This window comes from Emydura macquarii, unplaced genomic scaffold (genome assembly GCF_026122565.2).
Source record: "Emydura macquarii macquarii isolate MOO-44397 ecotype Brisbane River unplaced genomic scaffold, CSIRO-AGI_Emac_v2 contig_1253, whole genome shotgun sequence".
NCBI lineage: Eukaryota > Metazoa > Chordata > Testudines > Chelidae > Emydura > Emydura macquarii.
In genome coordinates, this window is record NW_027131390.1 from 59,415,071 (window position 1) to 59,434,849 (window position 19,779).

General features: G+C 44.8%; 1 protein-coding gene across 3 annotated transcripts in view; it reads right to left on the reverse strand.

Moving 5' to 3' along the window:
* LOC137153517 (MOB-like protein phocein) overlaps positions 1–19,776 on the reverse strand; it is a 29,445-nt gene extending 9,669 nt beyond the window's left edge. The window contains exons 1-4 of one of the 3 annotated variants that reach the window (XM_067548966.1): positions 19,546–19,690; positions 16,550–16,714; positions 15,485–15,574; positions 14,664–14,841 (exon numbers count right to left, since the gene is read on the reverse strand). In XM_067548966.1, the coding sequence (XP_067405067.1) occupies positions 14,791–14,841; positions 15,485–15,574; positions 16,550–16,714; positions 19,546–19,548 (309 nt within the window). In that variant the 5' untranslated portion in view covers positions 19,549–19,690 and the 3' untranslated portion in view covers positions 14,664–14,790. Of the gene's footprint in view, positions 1–1,328; positions 1,461–14,663; positions 14,842–15,484; positions 15,575–16,549; positions 16,715–19,545 lie in introns of those variants that run through there. The other 2 variants (XM_067548967.1, XM_067548965.1) reach the window with 2 other exon arrangements.
* Positions 19,777–19,779: the final 3 nt, after the last annotated feature.

Sequence of the window (19,779 nt, forward strand, 5' to 3'; positions counted from 1 at the left end):
ATCAGGAAACTTCAACATGCTGTAGGAAAATAACCTTTATAGTTCCAACAAACAGGAAACTTCATCTAGAAAGAGAAGAAGCAAACAAAGTTGCAAAGAACTACATGGAACTGATGCTCACCCTCCTGAAACCAAAAGACAAAACTTACAATAAAGGAACTACCACAAAAGTATTTCATAATACTTTGAAATTAAAGCTAAAGCTTTACTTGACTTGTACTACTGTAAATGTCATTTCTCCTACTCCTTTTGCTAATTTTTTATTTAACTGTTAGTCTTATTTTAAATATTTTGCTTACTGCAGCCATTTCACAAGCTAAGAAGGGACAGACTAGTTAACACTTAAAGATCCCAAAAAGAAGTCCAGGTTTCTGAAGGAAGTGGCATTAGTGATTTCACAGATGACCAGCTAGACAGGAGTAATGTACTTCCAGCAGCATCTCTAGGTTGATACAATGGGGTGATGGCCTAACTCGGCCAAGACACTAGCTATTATTCTTTCATCCTACCTAATATCCAGCCTGATTGTTTTTCTTACTGAATGTTTTGTTCACTTTCATCCTAAACCATTACGGAGCCTTATTAGATGCTGTTAAAAAATTGTCAGGTTTCACCTCAGAGGTGGCAGGCGAAGTAATTCACACCCACGTTCACATGATCTTTCAGGATGTAAAGATGCATGTACATGTTTTACTTTGGATTTACGCACTAAGGCGTAGCGACTAGGGCTCTTTCTAAGGACGTGGGACTCCTGACCATCTAGGTCTCCGCAGCTGCCCTGGGAGGCGGACTCCCGGTCAACGCCAGTGGAGAAGCCGCTTTTCTTCTTACCTGACAAGGCCTCAGAGGCTGAGACAAACGGAACAGACCCGACCCCATCAGGCGGGGAGGGGGAATCCGCACCGAGCCCAGCCCAGCCCGCCCCAGACAGCTACCAGCCACGGGCCGGGCCGGGCCGGGCCAGACAGAGCGGCCCGGCCGGGCGTGGTGGAGCAGCCCAGCCCAGCCCGGCCCGGCCCCGGCCCGCTGACAACCCGAGCGCGGCTCCCTGTCAGGCGAGCTGGGCCCACTGACCGGCCTCACTGCCCAGCCCCCGCCGCACCCGCCCGCACGGCGCGGGGCACTGACACCCCGAGGGAGCGGAGAGGCCCAGCGGCTCCGTCCGTCCGTCCGCCCGCGCCGGGGCAGACTGGCCGGGCCCGGCTCCAACCCGTAGGGAGCGCGGCGCCGAGCAGGCCCAGCCCGCCCGCTGTTGCCGGCCCGCGGCCTGGGCTCAGGCTCCCCCTCGCCCCGCGCGGGCAGGAGGCGACCGGGGCGCGGTGCCTCACCTGGGCCTTGGTGCCCGGCCTGTTCCGCCTCAGCACTGCCGTCCCCTCCGCCATGACCATAGTGACAGCGGCGCCAGGAAGGACCCGGATGCGGCAGCCACTGACGAAGAGGGGGAGGAGCGGGCGCGGCGGGAGGGAAGCTCGGGAGGAAGGCGGAACAGCTGGGGGGAGGCGGAACAGCGGGGGGGGGGGCGGAACAGCCTGCGTCCGTGGCGAGCAGAATCAGAAGGGAGGGGGGTGAAGCAGCTTCCGCGCGGAGGGAGGCAGAGGCGGACAGGCGGAAGAGCCTCCTCGCGGCGCGCGGCGCGAACGCGGAGGGAGTAGAGAGGGCTCGGGTGCCGAGGTCTCACTCGGGCAGCTGGGCCTGGCCTTCCAGGCAGCGCGTGGGGCTCACGGGGGTGGGCAGGGGGTTGTGGCCAGTGGCAGCATACCGCCCGTGGTATGGGATTGTCTTACATCCTGCGAAGGCGGGGGAGGAGGGGTGTCCAGACCTAAAGGGGGGGGGGGGAAGGGCAACTGCCACTAGCAAATAGTGCCGCTGCCTGACAAGCTGCTGTCTGTCTGTCTGTCCTCCCCCATCCGGAGAGCTGCCCCAGTTGCAAGGGGCCTGACCCATTGGTGCCCCCTGCCTGCAGGTGCTCCCTTGCTAGGGCTCAGAGACTGGGTGGTATGTTACGGCTGCTTCTGCCTCTGACACTGGTCAAAATTGAGCCATCTTGGCAAAGGTAGGTCAAGCCTCTTAAACACTTGGGGTACAACATCATCACCAATCAGAGATTCTCTTTAAAAAAAAAAAAAAAAACCCTTGGGCCGGTCCATAGGTAAAGGAAAAGCTCCAGTGTCCCTTTCTTGGTGCTTACATGGCTCGTATTTAAACAGTCGGTAAGGAATCTAGCATCTTTTCTGACTCTTCTCAAGAGGAAAATCCGTGGTGTCTTAGAAATGTTCCCCTCTGCTTCCTCTTCAGTTACGTGTCAGATTATAGGCACACAAGGAGTCAAAATACCTGCGGGAAGAAGTTTCAGCTAAGTTTCAGCTGGCCTCCCAAAAAAGATGCAACTCTGCATAATCAGTAGGATTCATTGATTCATTGAAGGGACCACTGTGATCATCTAGTCAACCTCCTGTATAACACAGGCCATAAAGCTTCCCTAAAATACCATACTGCTTCCCCAGAATAAGTTACACCTACTTTTATCTGCTGTGAACTGAGCTCCAAATGGCTAGCAAGCTGACTAGGTTGTTGCTTTGAGAACAAAATGCATCTAGTTACAGTAATTTCTTCAAATTTCCTGCTGTTGCATCATGTCGTTATCTCAGAGTTGTCTACAGCAAGGACTGTCTTATATATATTATTCAAATGTCTACACGGGTCCTAGCACAGTAGGGCCCTCATCCTCAAATGGGGCCTCTCTAATCATTACTATAAGAGAAATAATATGAAAAAATCTAAAGTGACAAAGTAGTAAAAAATTAATGAAAGAAAGGGGGTATTTAATTATTTTAGTACAAGGGAAGGGTGCGGGGGAAAGATCAAACACGATAAAAGCAATATTTTAGGAGATCGAGATAGGGCTGCAAAATTGATCTGGTTTCCACCAAGCTAGGATGTTAGTGGCAAAATGGACACAAAGCATCTCAGGTGCCCTCAGAGTGAGGTGGATAGAAAGGCTAGTAAGTTATGCACTGGAAGTGTATATAGAACAGATGCAGATGTAGAAATAGAGCCAGCAAAGGAAACAGCTCTCACAGAGGGGGGAATGGAGATGGAACAGCTTCTGTAGGATAGGGAGGAGGGGAAGGGGATAGACTATTATTGTCAGGGTCTAATAACATGCTCATCATTATTGTATCTGAGCTCTGGCTGGAGGTGATGGAAAACAGAGGAGGAAGGGAGATGGGGGTTGGAGGTTAGGAAGTAGGTGGAAAAGTGCCTGCTAAGGAAGGATAGAGAGGAGGAAAAGACATAGACAGCAGTGGCTGGGGGAAGTGGAAGGCAAAATGGAACCACTTGGGAGGGAGGATTGAACTGGACAGGACAGATGGATCAGTATGTGGATGACATTGAACATCTTGGTAACAAGGGAGATAGAGGAAAACAGATGGGGTGAGTTTTTCTCAGTTGAAAAGGTAAATAAATTGTCTCTGGATACATCAAAATGTTCATAGCCACCTCTGTCCTTCAATAGAGGTGCATAAGGGCCATAGAGCGTGCTCTCTTATTGCACCAAGCAAATCAATTCTAAGACACACACACTTTCAAGCTGAAGTTCTTCCTTGCACATTTGCCATTTTCCAACATTAAAGGATTCATAATCCATATTGTAGACTTTATTTCCTGGTGTGAAATCATTGAGTTTTTGTTTTGCTTGGGGGAGTGTCACTAATAGCATTCCCAGGGAGGCTAGGCCTGCTCTCAGTGACCAAACTGAGAGTCAAAAGCTGGGAAAGAGAAAATGATGGGAAATGGGGATTCCTCAGGGCTCCAACGCTTATACCTGAAACTGCCACAGGGAGCCGACGCTGGGACTGGGTTGGCAGTTTCGTATAGCATATACAACGCAATGTAGAGATGACAGTTTAGTTTTGAGTGTGTGGATGTAGTTTGCATTGCTCGGTAATTAGCTCCTCCTCCCAAGCATATAGGCCAGCATTCCAGGCTCAGTGATTACTTGCTCTCCCAGTCAAAGGTCTGAGTATGGCATCTCTGTTGAAGGGTGAATAAATTAGAGGGGGGAAATGGTGGGGTTTGGTAAAAATATATTCTATCCTAGTTAGACCTGGTACAATTCAAAGTTAATGCCTTGAAAGATGACATTCTGCTCAGCTAAGCATGGCAAAAGGCAGACCGAACCATCATTAGCTGAAAGGGTTCCCATGCCACTAGGCACTGATCTTTTACCCTTCCATATTTTCTAAGGGTTAACTAACATTTGAAGAACAGAAGGAACGGTTACTTATCTCATAACTGTTATTCTTCAAGATGTGTTGCTCATGTCCATTCTGAATTAGGTATGTGCACACTGCATGCACCGGTGCCAGAAATTTTTCCCCTAGTGATATCCATAGGGCCGGCTCTAGCGTCCTCTGCAGTGGTGCGCATATGTGCTCTTATAAAGGGCGCTGCCAGTCCCCCTCCCTTCCAGTTCCTTCTTGCCAGAATGCCAACAGAGGGGAAGGAGGGTGAGTTGTGGAATGAACATGAGCAACACATCTCGAAGAACAACAGTTACGAGGTAAGTAGCAGTTCTTTCTTCTTTGAGTGCTTGCTCATGTCCATTTTGAATTAGGTGACTTACCAGCAGTACTTCTGGAGGTGGATAGGAGTTCATGGCCATGACGACTGCAACACTGCCCTTCTGAATCCTGTATCGTCCCGAGCTTGCTGCGTGATGTAGTGGGATGCAAATGCAAGGACCGAAGACCATATAGCAGCTCTGCAAATATCCTCAATGGGCACGAGCCAGAAAAGCCGCCAAAGATGTTTGCACTCTCGTAGAGTAAGCTGACAGTGACGCCGGGGGGCATTGCCCCTGTCTGTTCACAGTAGGCTTGGATGCAAGCCATGATCCACGACGAGATATGCTGCGAGGAAACTGGGCAACCTTTCATACACTCAGCAATTGCGACGAAGAGCTGCATTGAGCAACAGAAGGGCTTGGTTCTGTCAATGTAGAACACTAGAGCCCTTTTTACATCGAGAGAATGGAGCTGCCTCTCCTTGCTGGGGTTGTACAGCTTTGGATAGAAAACTGGCAGAAAAATGTCCTGGTTGATGTGGAAGTGGGAGGCTACTTTTGGCAGGAACACTGGGTGTGGGTGTAACTGAACCTTATCTTTGTAAAAAACTATGTAGGGAGGTTCTGAGGTTAGGGCCCTAATATCTGATACCCTCCTTGCTGAGGTGATGGCCACCAAAAATGCTACCTTCCATGACAGGTGTGTGAGTGAGCACAAAGCTAGGGGATCGAAGGGGGGTCCAGTGACTCAGGAAAGGATGAGGTTCAGATCCCATTGGGGAACTGGGTCTCGGATCGGAGGAAAGAGCCTCTCCAGCTCTTCTCAGTAGGAACCTAGCCACCATTTTCTGTGAGAAGATTGTTCTACCTTGGACAGGTGGGTGGAAGGCCGAAATTGCCACCAGGTGTACCTTAATTGACGAAAAGGCAAGGTGGAGCAAATAGTACAAAGCTATTTGGACAGACGCTTTCATTGGAGAGATGTTTCGATTTGTTTCGCAGCAGGTAAAACACTTCCACTTAGCCTGGTAGGACGCCCTTCCAGATGGCTTCCTACTTTCCAACAGAATCTTTTGAACCTGAGCGGAGCAGAGTCACTCCTCTGTACTTAACCATGCAGCTTCCACGCTGACAGGTGCAGGGAAACCAGGTCCAGGTTCAACAGCTGACTCTGGTCCTGGGAAAGGATGTCCAGCCATAGAGGGAGCTTCCAAGGACAGGCCACCAATAATTCTAGAAGCATGCCAAACCAATGTTGGTGAGGCCATGCCGGGGCTACCAGGATGACCCAAGCCCTGTCCTCTTGATCTTTATGAGGACCTTGTGTAACAATGGGATCGGGGAAAGGCACACATGAGGTTGCCCAACGAGAGGAGAAACACATCAGTCTGAGAAGCGTTGTCGAGTCCTTGGAAGGAGCAAAAGAGATTGTACTTCCTGTTCTCGAAGGTCGCGAAGAAGTACTCCAGTTTCAGAAGATACAGTCTGTCACCACTGGATGTAGTGACCAGTCGTGGTGAGAGCTAAAGGACCTGCTTAGGTAATCCCCTAAAGCATTTCTGGCCCCAGGAAGGTGTACTGCCTCCAATTGGATACCGTGGTTCAGGCAAAGATCCCAAAGGTGAAAGGCCTTTTGACAGAGGGTCGAGGATCTGGCTCCCCCTTGCCTGTTGATGTAGTACATTGCTGCTGTATTGTCTGTGAGGACCCACACAGTCTTGTTGGAGAGATGAGGGAGGAATACCTCGCACATCAGACATACTGCGCTGAATTCTTTTACATTGATGTGGAGAGTTGTCTCTCCCTCGAACCAGAGACCTTGAGTTTGAAGCACTCCAAGGTGAGCGCCCCACCCTAGATCCAATGCATCCGAAACCAATGATGGCATCGGCCTCAGGTCCGTGAACAGAACTCCTGCCATCATGTATTGGGGTTTCGTCCACCAGGACAGGGAAGTGAGTATTTGCGGGGGAATGGTGAGCATCCTGTCTAGCTGATGTCTGGATGGGGAGTATACTGATACCAGCACATCTGTAACAGTCTGAGATGTAAGCAGGTGTTGGCCCAATCTTGTTTTTGAGAAATACATGAAAGAACAGAGCCACAAACACCCTCCCCTCCACTTCCTACCAAAAGGCACTTCAGCCTGACACACTGTAACTTTAATCAAGACCTAAAACCTCAACTCTTATTGTTTTTCCCTTTTAAATGTTCACTTATTTTCTATAAGTCTATTTGTTTTAAAACCATTTTATCTGTTAATTTTTACTCACTTTCAATATATTTGTAAGTATAAAAAGCCACACTGTGAAATGTAATATATCTACTTTCAATTGTAAAAGACACTGTCAAAAATGAAATAAGGTTTGCTTTAAAAATAATATGTAAGTTCTTCAGCTAGGAGTTGGCCCTGAGTGATTGAACTGTGAATGGCTGAACAATTGAGTTGGGTGTAAATAGGGAGAGTGATTGAACAATTGGTCTCAGTAAGGGATATCGAAACAGTCATGAAGAAAACACCAGCCTCACCTAAAACACTTGAGGGAAGAAGAAAGAAGCGAAGATGATCAAATGGCTGAAGAGGAACCCCCCTGATAACTTTGGAGACAGCACATTTCAAAGGACAAAATCTGATCAGGCTTGCAAGAATGTGGGTGATTAAGAATCACACCAAGAATGCAGTTGCAGCATGACAATGCAAAACCCATAGACTTACATGGGGCCCTTTCCCTATAAAATGGGACAAGAAGATGAAGGCTGGAGGTTCGGGTCTACAACATCACATCAGCCAGGAGTACTGATGCACATCGGCAGAACCTTGCTCCTCATGCTCTAGTCACCTGGCCAGTGACTATCATGAGCACCAAGAGGCTGGTAACTAACATCTGGAAGATCACTATGTATGTTTGTTTGTTTGTCTCCCTGTCTGTGTATGCCTGTCAGTGTGTGTGAGTGTGAATGAAAGCATCAATTGAAACATGTCTCTGTAGTTGTAGTATTGATATAATATTAATACTGTTTTCCTAGTGTTTACATTATTATTAATGCTATTTCACTAAGTAAAGCACAATATTAATGTTATTACAGTGTTGATACTTTTCTTTTCTTTAATACTATTTACAAAGTTTCTGTGTTCACAATAAACGTGGCTTGTTGCCTTATCCCCTAAAAAGATCCTGTGATGTTTGTTATTTGGGTAACACAGGCGTTCAGACCACATAAGTGCAGGCTGCCATGTTCCCCAAGAGGCTGAGGCACACCCTCGCCATGGTAAGCTGGTGGGTTGACAGACTGGCTCTGAAATCTGGCCTCTGGTAGGAGTGCCTCGGCTTAGCGTCTGGGATTGCCCTGATGAACTCTATCCTCTGCACTGGAATGAGCGTTGAAATCTACTTGTTTATGAGTAGGCCAAGAGCTCGACGGATGTCTCACACTACCTCTGTGCTGCGCAGGACTTGCAACTTTGACCAACCCTGGATAAGTCAGTTGTCCAGGTAGGGGAAGACCCTGTATCCCTTGACGCCTGAGGTGGACTGCCACCACAGCCATGCATTTGGTAAATATGCGTGGCACCATGAATAGACGGAATAGGAGCACCATAAACTGGAAGTGCTGATTGCCCACTGTGAAGCACAGGAATCTTCTGTGCCCTGGGAAAATGGAAATAGATGTCTTGAAGGTCGAGGGTGGCGTCCCAGTCACCGAGATCCAGAGAGGGAATAATGGCAACCAGGGAGACCATCTGGAACTTCAATTTTCTGAGATATTTGTTGAGGTTTCACAGGTCCAAAATAGGTCTGAGCCCACCTTTTGCCTTTGGGATTAAAAAATAACGAGAATAGAAGCCTCTCCCTTTTAACTTTTGAGAACCCTTTTCCACCTCACCCACCTGCAAGAGGGACTGAACCTCTTGAGTGAGTAGTTGTTCATGAGAGGGGTCCCTGAAGAAGGACAGGGAAGGTGAGTGGTGGGGTGGGAGGGAGATAAATTGCAGGGTGAGCCAGTATCCACTGTGATCAATGCCCATCGGTCCAATGTTATGGCCGACCAGGCTGGGAGGAACGTGGCAAGATGGGAGGAGAAAAGCCTGGAATCTGGATCTGCAGTGATGGCTGTTAGATCACCCTCAGGCGTACCCTCAAAAGTTTTGTTTGCTCCCTGAGGGGTGATGACGTGAGCCCAATTGGTGGGCAGAGGCTGGTGAGTGGCCCTGGCGGAGTTTAAACTCTTTGTTCTTCCTTTAGGGTTCTCCCCGATGATGCTCTCAAAACAGTTGCGGTTGGTAAGGCTTGAAATGTCTCCTGGAGGAAGAAGGGATATACAGACCCTGGGAGCGCAGCATGGCCCAGGGGTCCTTCAGCCCATGCAGCCTTGAGTTCGTTTGGTCAGCAAACAAGGCTGTCCCATCAAAGGACTCCCTCACGTTGGGAGTCCTGTGACTGCATTTTGTCCTTAGCCTTCCTGTAAGGATTCTGCGGGAGCTGCCGGGGCTGCAGGGACTTGTCTCGGGAGACGTATCAGTGCTGCGGTCTTGGAAAATGACAGTGCTCTGGTGATCAGTGCCATTGTTCCAGGGATTGGTGCCGATGCTTGGAGATCGTGCTAGCGCTCTGAGCGCTTGGAGACGGGATCCCGACTTCTTGTGATGTGGCTCCGGGGACTGGTATCATTGGCCTAGTGACTGCTGATGGTCTAGCGATCGGCACCTCGCTGGGGGGGCAGTTCCAATGCCAGCTTTCCCCTTGATGAACTCCCCAAAGGGGTAGTCAGCTCACAGTGTGCAGGCCTTCCTTCCTTAGGTGTAGGTGGCACTGGAGCTGCTAGGAGGTCCTTCATCACCTGGAATGCTTCAGGTGTGGTGGGAACCACCAGGTGACGAGCCCTCTACCGCTTTCTGGCATCGGCAGCAGTACGGGCGCCCAACTCAACGCCCTGACAGGCGGAGATCTTCCTGGAGCCAATGGGGACAAATGGCCCGATGTGGGTCTCACTGACGTCTGTCTTCTTAACTGGTTTCGGTACCAGTGAGAAACCCCTCTTGGCGTGGCCCTTCTTTGAATGCTTCTTTGGCACCGGAGACATTGATTGGTGCTGGGCGGATGCCAGTTCCAGGGGAGCGCTTCTTGTTGATGCTGTAGTGCTTGGCACCAAGTCTGACCGCGGTTCCGACGCTGGTCTCAGTGCCAATTCCATCAGAATGGCCTTGAGTCTAATGTCCCTGTCTTTTCTTGTTCAAGGACAAAAACGTTTGCAAATTTTGCACTTTTCCCACACGTATGCTTCTCCTGAACACTTCAGACAACTTTGGTGCGGGTTGCTGAGAGGCATCGACTTTTTGGAAGAAATGCAGGGTTTAAACCCCAGGGATCGGGGCATGCCCCAACCCTGGGATAAAGTCCACTAAACTAACTGCTAAACTATTATAGAACAACTATGTACGCTAGATTAAGCAAGCGAATGAGCGAACCACTAGGACTATGAAGACTTGCAAGAGAGTGTTCTAGCACCATCACAGGAGTTAAGAAAGAACTGGAAGGGAGGGAGGCTGGTAGCACCCTATATACAAGTGCATATGCGCCCCGTGGCAGAGGGTGCTAGAGCTGGCCCTACGGATACCATTAGGGGAAAAATTTCCAGCACCAGTGCATGGGGCGTGCACACACCTAATTCATTATGGACATGCAAGCAAGAAGGGTTTTGACAGCTGTGTTTGTCCCTGACTTTAAATTCAAGGACAGTGGGCGTCCAACATGCAAATAAATCTAGCCGAAAAGCACATATGTCAGTAGGCAATATGTACTAGCTATATCAATCTACCACCAGTTAATAGTTTTTGCAAGTCAGAGATCCCAGTATTTAGTTACTTATGTCTGACATTTGTTCAAGCATGTTAAATTTTACCAAGTAAGACCTTGTCTACACTAGCACTTATGCTGGCAAAACTTTTGTTGCTTGGGGTGTGAAAAACACACCTCCCTGAGCAACCTAAATTTTGCTGGCAGAAGAGCTTGCGTGGACAGCGCTATGTTGGCAGGAGATGCTCTCCTGCTGACATAATAAAACCACTAAATGAGTGGCAGTAGCTCACCCATCAACATAGCTACCACCGTGCATTTAGGTGGTTTTATTACATCAGTGGGAGAGCTCTCTCCCATCAACATAACGTGGCTACACAAGCACTTTCACAGCAGCACAGCAATACCCATACAGCTGTGCCGCTGTATGTTTTGAGCGTAGACTAGCCCTAAGTAGATGGGTCTTTAAAGAGTCGTTTCACTTTTATTTTTACCTGAACCCTCATTTTTCATGAGTGCAAGTCAGAACTACTATTTAGCCAATTTATTTAATATTTTGAAGGTTTAGGGCCTCTGACTGTGTAATTTGCTTTTTCACATAGAAGCCTCACCCTCACATTTCTCCTCATCAGAGGGGATGGAGCCAGCAGCTAGGGCAACAAAGTTTCCTGAAGATAATACAGCTACTTCTAATGACAGCAGCTATAAGCTGACAGAAGGGGAATGAAGTTTGAAAGGCATACCTATGCCCCTACACCCACAATCAGATTTAGTTTTGGAAAGGCTGGGGGAAAACTCCAGCTTATTTTTCTCATGTTTACCTGTACTTTCCTATTTCACTACCAGGGTTCTGCAGCAGTCTAAAAAGCAGATGAAGAAAGACAATCTCTGATATGGGATAAACCACTGGAAGTGAGAATTTCTAACAAGCAACTGCCCTTCCCCCCAATAAAACCTGAGGGTAACTATTGACACAGTCATTGACCTCAAAGTGATATGATAGTGGCAAATAAATCACAGTTGCCGTATAAGTCATTCTGTCCCTTCCCACAGTGATAACCTTACAAAGAAAAAATGACCTTGATATTGTATGAAATGTGTGCATGTTGGTCCATAAGCCATCTAAGCACTTTATTTATAGTACAAAGAGTAGGTTCAGGCCCACACTATTACTTTGTACTTGTAAACCAGTGTTTCTCAATTAAATTTGGCCATGGAACCCTTTTGAACTCCATAAATAATTGCGGAACCCCCCAAACTCTTAGCAGTCTTCAAATGTTGAAATAAGCAAAGGTCAGCATTTCTCACTTAAATTACACTTACACTGGATACCCTCCGCCGGAAAATCCGAGACATCTTCCCTTTTTCGACGGCACGGAGAACAGCTGCTCGCAGAACCCTAACAGTGTTCCCGCGGAACCCCAGGGTTCCACGGAACACCAATTGAGAAACGCTGTTGTAAACTATAATATAGGGCTCGACAAATTTGTTTTGGAGCTAGGAGCCAGCCCAAAAATTAAGGAGCCAGACAACATGGGCCCAGCGGCAGGGTGCCCTGGCCTGACTCCTCCCCTCCCACATGGGCACAGTGGCGCCCTTGCCACAGCACGGTGGCCGCTCCCCTGGAGAAATACTAGGCACCAGACTTAAATTTCTAGGCGCCATGGTGCCTGGGGTTTGTCGAACCCTGCTATAATACCCTTTTTTCAAGAACCGGAACACATTTTACAAACATAAATAAGCAAAGTGGTGTTATCTGTTTTACAGCAGAGGAAACAGATCTTAAATCCCCTGAATTTTCAATTACATAAAGTTAAGAAACAACATCCATTTTAGGCACTTTAATAAGTGACCTGATTTGCAACAGTGCTGAAAATCTCAGAGGCCTGAGAAAGTCAGAAGGGAGCAGAATACTGGGTGAAATATCTGTGGCAACATTAGAGTATTAAATATACCCAAGCAACTGCAGGTTGCTTGTATGGGACCTAGCACAATGGTGTCCTGGTCCATGACCAGGACTCTTAGTCACTAAAGTAATACAAATCATAAGTGAGATAAATGCTAAGGAAACTTGTCTCACTTGCTGAAAATGCATCTGCACAGACTGATGATGCCCACGCCTGGTAGTCAGGTACCTGGGGCATTAAGCTGCTAGAAATATTCACTATAAAAAGAATCCTGTGTGCATCCTATCTTTAAAAGATACTTAGAGGGACACAAGTATTAGGCCAACTGTTGATCTACATTAAAAGATAATCCCCACCCCAATTCTTACCTATGAAGTTTGTTTTTACAAGCTAACTAGGCCATTAGTATTTTAAATCTCAGCCACCTCAAAGATGCAACTTAACAAGTGCCAATTTAAATCCCAGAACACACATATTATCATAGAAGTGATTGCATTATAATTGCTGTGATGTCAAAAGGTGTATCTGCACAAGTTTATTAGCATTGGGTCACACAATAAGTTGGTTTAAAAATAGTTAGGGTACTGTATTCTTCAGTGTCAGAATGCACAGAATGCACATAAAATGCATCACTGGAATCATGAAGGTAAAATTGAAATGGGGCGGCTTTAAAGGTCAATAAGTGTTTAGCTTCATTTTTATTCTGACATGATTTTGCACTTATTCAGCAGCTTTCATTCTAAAACACTTCACAGACTATCAGACAAGTCAATAGGAGTTTTTCTCCAGTTGCTAATGACTGCATGATTTTGCCCAGTTTAGATACAGAAATGCAATCAGGCATCTATGAAGAGGTGGTGGTAATCAAACAATACTACAAAATCTGGGCAGATCTTTTTGGCTTAAGATACCAGGTCAAACTTTTTACAAGTGCTGTGAGATCATTAATGTCTACACAACACAGGGGGTCTTGACTGAAGGTCTCATGCAAAGGACCCACAGTTGGCAATCTTTATCTACCTTGGAAGATCAAAGGATTGAGCCAACACTATCAGCACAAGATCAATACAAATACACATCTATGGTTCCAGGAAGTCCAGCTATTTCAATCCTTAAGTTTCGACCATCAAACCCTCAAGTCACAATATTTTTAGCACATAAAAGTGGCATCTTTTATTAAAAGTTTTATCCTGTTGCCATTAATTTCAGTGGGAGCAGGATTGGGCCTATAATTTATTTATGTTTTTCTTGGACCTTTGATTTCACAGATATTTTGGAAGTCAAATATGCAGACTGGCTTTTTTATAAGTAGCAGTATTTTTCATACTATTACTTAATTTTGTCAGTAGTAGTAGTAACAATAACTACACTTCAGTTTATTTTGCTTAAAAACCCGAAAAACCCTACAGGAATCATTTCCATTTAGGAAATAAGTAAATTCAAGGAACAAAAAATTAAATCAGGTCTGCGCATGCCAAATATTAAATTTCCCTATTAGAAAGAAGCATTCTGTATAAAGTAAATGTTTTCATAACATGAAGTTTGAGTGACCTTGACTCTTCTTATGAAGGAGTTAGCTTTTGTTTTTTGGCAAGAAAATGTGGGCAAGGGTTGGTTGCTTGACAAAACAACGTTACTTCAGTTAAAATTAAATCATGGCTGGGTAATATTTACTGCATAAGAATGCTACATCTGTGTAAATGAACAACCACAGTATGTTCTTGACTATGCTTTTGGATTGACAAATACTGCAAAACCACCAGAGTGCTATTTTCTTTGTAGTCCATATACTACCTGATAGGAAAAGCCTTTAACCAAAAAAAGGGGTTGCAACAGGTAGGTCAAACAGGAAAAAGTGATTCACCTAACTCAGCAACTACAATAGAATATCATTTTTCATCTTTGCAGTTTCTGGGGGACAAGTTTTAGTCTTTCTTCCAGTCCAAATTAGAGTATTTTTTGGAAACAGTGTTATCAGTATAACTGTACTGCAGGTATGCATGGAAATCACATTAGGATGTAGTCAGTTTCACTGTTTCTGGGGAATAGTAAGAGAAACTGACTAACAATGAAACTACTCAAACATCTACAGGGGTAGCAGAAATGTGTTTGTGTATATGATTGTCTGTACTAAAGCTAACAATCAAGCTATTAATAAATAGTTTTTTAAATAAAAATAAAACATTTTTATATAAAAATTTTTTTGGTAGGCCCTGAAAGTTTCATAGGCCCTAGGCACTGTGCCTATTGTGCCTAATGGGTAATATGGCCCTGAACACCAGCCCCTTGAACTGTTCAGTGGAACTGCAAAAGAAGAACTAAAAAGTGCACTTTTCTAACTTTACACATCCTTTTATTTTGAAATGTTTAATCACTGCAATAAGACTGTAGGAGTTATTTCAGAGAGACTGGTTATCTGTTTATTATAAAATAAAGAACAGGAAATTATTTACATGATGGAAAAGATTTCAGCACTTTAGTGGAATGAACAACTTCATGATACTGCATCCATTTGAGAAATTTAGTCCACATACTTTCCAAGAATATCACCATCTCTAAATAAGTAATAGTCCTGCAAATGAACAGAAAAAATAAGTTAATATCTGCTACATCCAAATCTCTCAATAACAGTAACTGACTTCAAGGTCAGTAGAACTAACTATTGTAGTCCTTGAGACTGATTTATTGCTGAAGGCTGAGGCCAATGTTACACAAAGGAACTATTAACCCAAGGACTTTTCTACATCTGTTAACCTGAGAGCTTGTCATGATATTTCCTTCAATTCTGGGGACATTTTCATCCCTTTGAGCAAGGCTCTGGGGTAAATTTTCCTGGCCAGAACATCCTTTGAGACCATGTTCACAAATTTGTGGGAGTGGTAACATTAGGTGATAGGAGGCTCTGGAATCTTCTCTTCTCCTCAACAAAGAGCACACATCAGTCAGTTGTCTCCCTCCTCCGCTGGTTTTTTCACACCCAAAAGGAATGTATAGGGAACCACTTTCTCTCTGCAGCTAATGGGAAATGTCAGGGGGCAGATGTGTCTCTCATAGCAGGCAGATGCTCCTCAACTTGAATGTTAGCATCTGCCATTCAGTTGGTCAACAACACTATTCATTTTTCCCATGACATAGCCTATTAGCAAGGATTTTAAAATAATCCTGAATGTCAGTAAACCAATTTAGTTTGCATTTATGAAGTTTAGCAAACAAACCTTGTCTTCCAGTACTACTTTAGTACCGCCATATTCTGGTAGCAGAACCTTCTCGCCAACTTTTACACTAACTGGCTGAATCTCACCACTCTAAAGGGGAGGGTAAAAAAAGCTCGTAAGTGTCTACAATCATCCTACATTTGTTCCTAACACATTTATTTAGAAAATGTTAAGTAGAGCACATTTACTAACTGTTCAGCAGTGGAAGAATTAACGTAATTTAAAAGACATGGATAGGTTACTAAGCTTTATTACATATACTGTAGATTAATAAATATAATTTTAAAAATATACTAACTACATTTCAATTCTGATAATGAAATAAACTAATCAGCTTAACTTGTCAATGGGCTTCACTTTCTGGTTCTCAAGCACTAGCACCATCCTGCAACATTTGGGTACTGAAGGCTGCAGCAGAATGCTTGAATTCAAGGTGTTTTCATTTGATGTTGTTAGTTTTTTAAATTAGATATTCCGATTAAAAATCCTAATTTTGGCACCTAAACATGATAGTGTCGTCTTAGCTATGCACATTTATGAGCCAAATCAAGTCGAAGGATAGGATTTGGGTCTATAAAACAATACACTAAATTTTAAAAAAAACTTAAAATGGCAAATAAAACATAAAGGCTATGAATAGTTTTTTAAATAAATCCTACTTCATACAAGTGTTGGTCAAAGTCAGAAGTAGCATAACTCTGTGACCTTGGTTCACATCTTGAGACACCAGTCACTTGGAGCAATTACCATAAAGACAACCAGCTTGATGGTAACTTGTTTGTGTTTGTGCTTTATATGTAAAAATTCATAGTGCATTATTAGTTTATGATTGTCAAATATTACAAAAACATGAATTAATTATCTAGCCACGTAACTTCAAGGATCTGATGTCTTGTTTCAGTACCTAATTTACTGAACTTACATCTCAACTTTGTGGCTGAGAAGAAGAGAAGTAAATGACAAACATCCTTTAGCTATTTATTAATTTTTTTTTCCAGATAACATCCCACTTCTATTCTTTTTATCCAAAAACGTTAGTAAAGTGCAAAACCTAGACATATTTACCTTTCCTTTGGATCCTGATCCAATTGCCACTACCGTTGCTCGTAGCACTTTTCCTTGAGATTTTTCCGGAAGCATGATGCCTCCTTTGGTTACAGTCTCAGCTGCACATCTTTCAACCAGCACACGGTCAAACAGGGGAAGAAATTTCCTAAATGCTTGTCCTGCCTGTTGAAACAGAATTTGATATTTTTGCACTGTACATAAAAGGACCAATTCACATTTGAGACTGCAACAAAGTTGCAATCCAAAGTTTAAAAACATGATTTTACTATTTAAAATAGCAAATTAAGGACTGGATTCTAAGATCTTGCAACTCCCACTGATGTCAGTGAAGACTGCAAGTACTGAGCACCCCTTGGGTCAGGCCCAAAGTAAGTTAATACTATAGCAAAAATGGAGCTAAATTATTGTTGTAAGGTACCCCATAGTTCTAGAGAAGGAATAGGCTCCCAAATAGTCTGAATATGTGCAACAAATGGACAAGATTAACAGTTAAGATGAACAGAATTAAATAACTGCCTAAGTTAATGTGAAACAAACAGATGAGGAAAGCTTTAGCAAACCCTATGTAGTTTAAAACTCCGTAAATCTAAAGAGCATAAGAGGTTATTAATATTATTTTGATTTAATACAGTTTGCATACAGTTTAAAATCAGATTCAGCTACAGGTAAGACATAAGACTTTATCTTTGTAGTTATTTTAGCTTCAAAACAGAGAACAAAAGATTAAGCATATCACATGTTGGTCAAGGCTTTTGAAATATTCAAAAGGTTAGCCCTCCATACAATAATTAAGGTACAGTATCGCGCTAAGTTATTTGGGAAAGACAACAACTCACTCATTTTGTCTGCTTTTGAAGTTTGAGATAAAAAGTACAAAAAATGTTTGAAGGGATAAAATTATCTGCAAAAAGTTTTGCAGATACTGCCTATTGATATTTTTTTTAAACAAAAGTGTTAAGCCTTACAAAAAAATTATAAATCTTAGCATAAGACACATTTAAGTATATTTCAAACATTGCCTCTTTGCTGCTTGGAAGAGGAATAGAAAGCATGAGGTGGAGTGGGTATAGCTCAGGACTGAGAAAAGAAACCAACACCAGCAATGCAATTATTTTAAACTGAAGTTAGCAGTAGGTAATGGCAAAAATGTTACCAACTTAGGGCTATCAATGTCAGCCTTAACTTACTAAGTCACCAGGTAACAGCAGTATTTGAGATCACAGAGCAAAAGCCACATACAAGTCTGCAATCCCTGCAATTTCAGTAATCAGGCAACACAAGGGGAGGCACAGGGGGAGCAGTAACATGTTTTGGTTAAAAAGTAATCAGGTTGTGGTCCTTGGCGGACTGCCAAGTCACATAGTGCTGGCTCCCTGCTCCTTTCCAGTTGCTTCTACAGATGTCTAGCATACACAGCCTAGACACTTATAGAAGCAGCTGGAAACAAACAGGAAGAACCAGGCAAGGTCCCTCTATTAGGGGCTGCTGTTCCATAAGAAAAGGAGAAGAAATAGGATCAACTGTCTTCACAGACCAGTGCTACTAACAGAAGCAGTCATTTGGAAGCAGGGAGCTGATATGATTGCCAACGGAGACAATAAGTATATTCACAAACGAGTTTACTAATTGTGGATCATCTTCCATTTCTACTAAGACATGGGCAATGCTACCAAAATGCTGAAAACACCTAGTTTAAATCATTGCTTAGATTTAAGCATTTAGGGGCTTTTATACCAACTCGTTTCTTTAAATTGGTGTCTTCTCGGATAGGAAAGACAGGTGAGGGAAGAATCTACACACAGACTACACACAGAAATAAGTAGTAAGGAATTTTCCTCAAACTCTGAGCAGGATGATGGAAGTTTGTAAAAGTGTCCATTAATAAATGATGCAAGTGCTGAAGAACAAAAAAAACTTATCTTTTAGTCTGTTAGCTCTTTGATGCAGAAACTAACTTGGATTTGGCAGTCTAAAGACACATTACAGATGCTTAACTAAGAGCATGAGCTCACTCTCACCATATTAAGTCTTGCTTTTTATTTAAGTTGTTTTAAACATATAGTTTCTGAAAAGCAATAAAAACAAACATATCTGAAGAAAATAACATCCTTATTCTCCATGTGTCTATTGGTGTATCAGTTTCTACAGTATCCATATGACCTTGTGACCATACAAGGTCACTTTCATGGATATGCCAAAAAGAGAAAAATTAGTTTAATTAATAAGATTAACTTAAAAAGATTGTTACTGGATAAATTACATGTCAACTTGAAATACATGTTCACCTCAGAGGCTCCTGACAGCAAATTCCATTATCGGTGCACGCTGCCTGCCTGCTAAATGTGAACACTTTCATGTCACAGCTACCTACGGTAGCCAGAAGTTGAACCCATTTCCATGTCCACCCGCACACAAAAACAAGGCTTTTCCTACAACCTTAGCTCCTGCTCAGCTGCTGTTTATATGCGATCGCTGCCTTAAGGGAAGGGCTGACTCCCAGCCAGGAGCCTGCTGAGGAACAGGCTGGAGAGTGCGGTGGCTGTCTAGCTCCACTTCACGAAATGCAGCCGGCCCTTTCCTTGCCCGGAGCTGGGCCATGTGCTCTTCCTCTAACGCACCCCCACGCCTCGCGCGCCCAGCTCGCCGGCCGGCGGTGGCTACAGGCTAGCGGCAGAGCCTTCTACAGAAGCAAGCGCAGCCCGGCCGCCGCGAGGACCATGCGTCCGACCCGATCCTGGCCCACACCCACACAAGCCGAGCCCCGCCAGCTGCAGGGGGAGACCCGAGGGAAAAGACCCGATGGGGCCTGTCTCCAGCGGCTGCAGGGAGGCCGTAGACAATGGGGGAGACCCGGACCCTGCCCCCACAGAGGCCCCCAGCAACTCCGGGTGGCAAAGGCGGGGGCCCAGAGCAGGGAACACACCGGCCGAAGGGCCCAAAGCGGGAACCGGGGGACGGTCCCGGGCAGCACGGAGCACGCAGCAGACACTCACCATGGCGCACCGCGCGTGTGTCTCTGGCTCTCGCTCTGCGAAATTGCGACTAAGCGGCAGCGCCCCACACACCACGCAGCTAATACACGTGTGTGTGGGGGGTCACTTTGACTGCGCATGCGCCACCAAGCCACTAGCCGGGAGGCGGGGCCATTTCCGTTGCCCCTAGAAGACCAATGTTATTTCCACATTTATTTTTTTACTCTCGCGGCAGTTTTACACGTTCGAATCGGT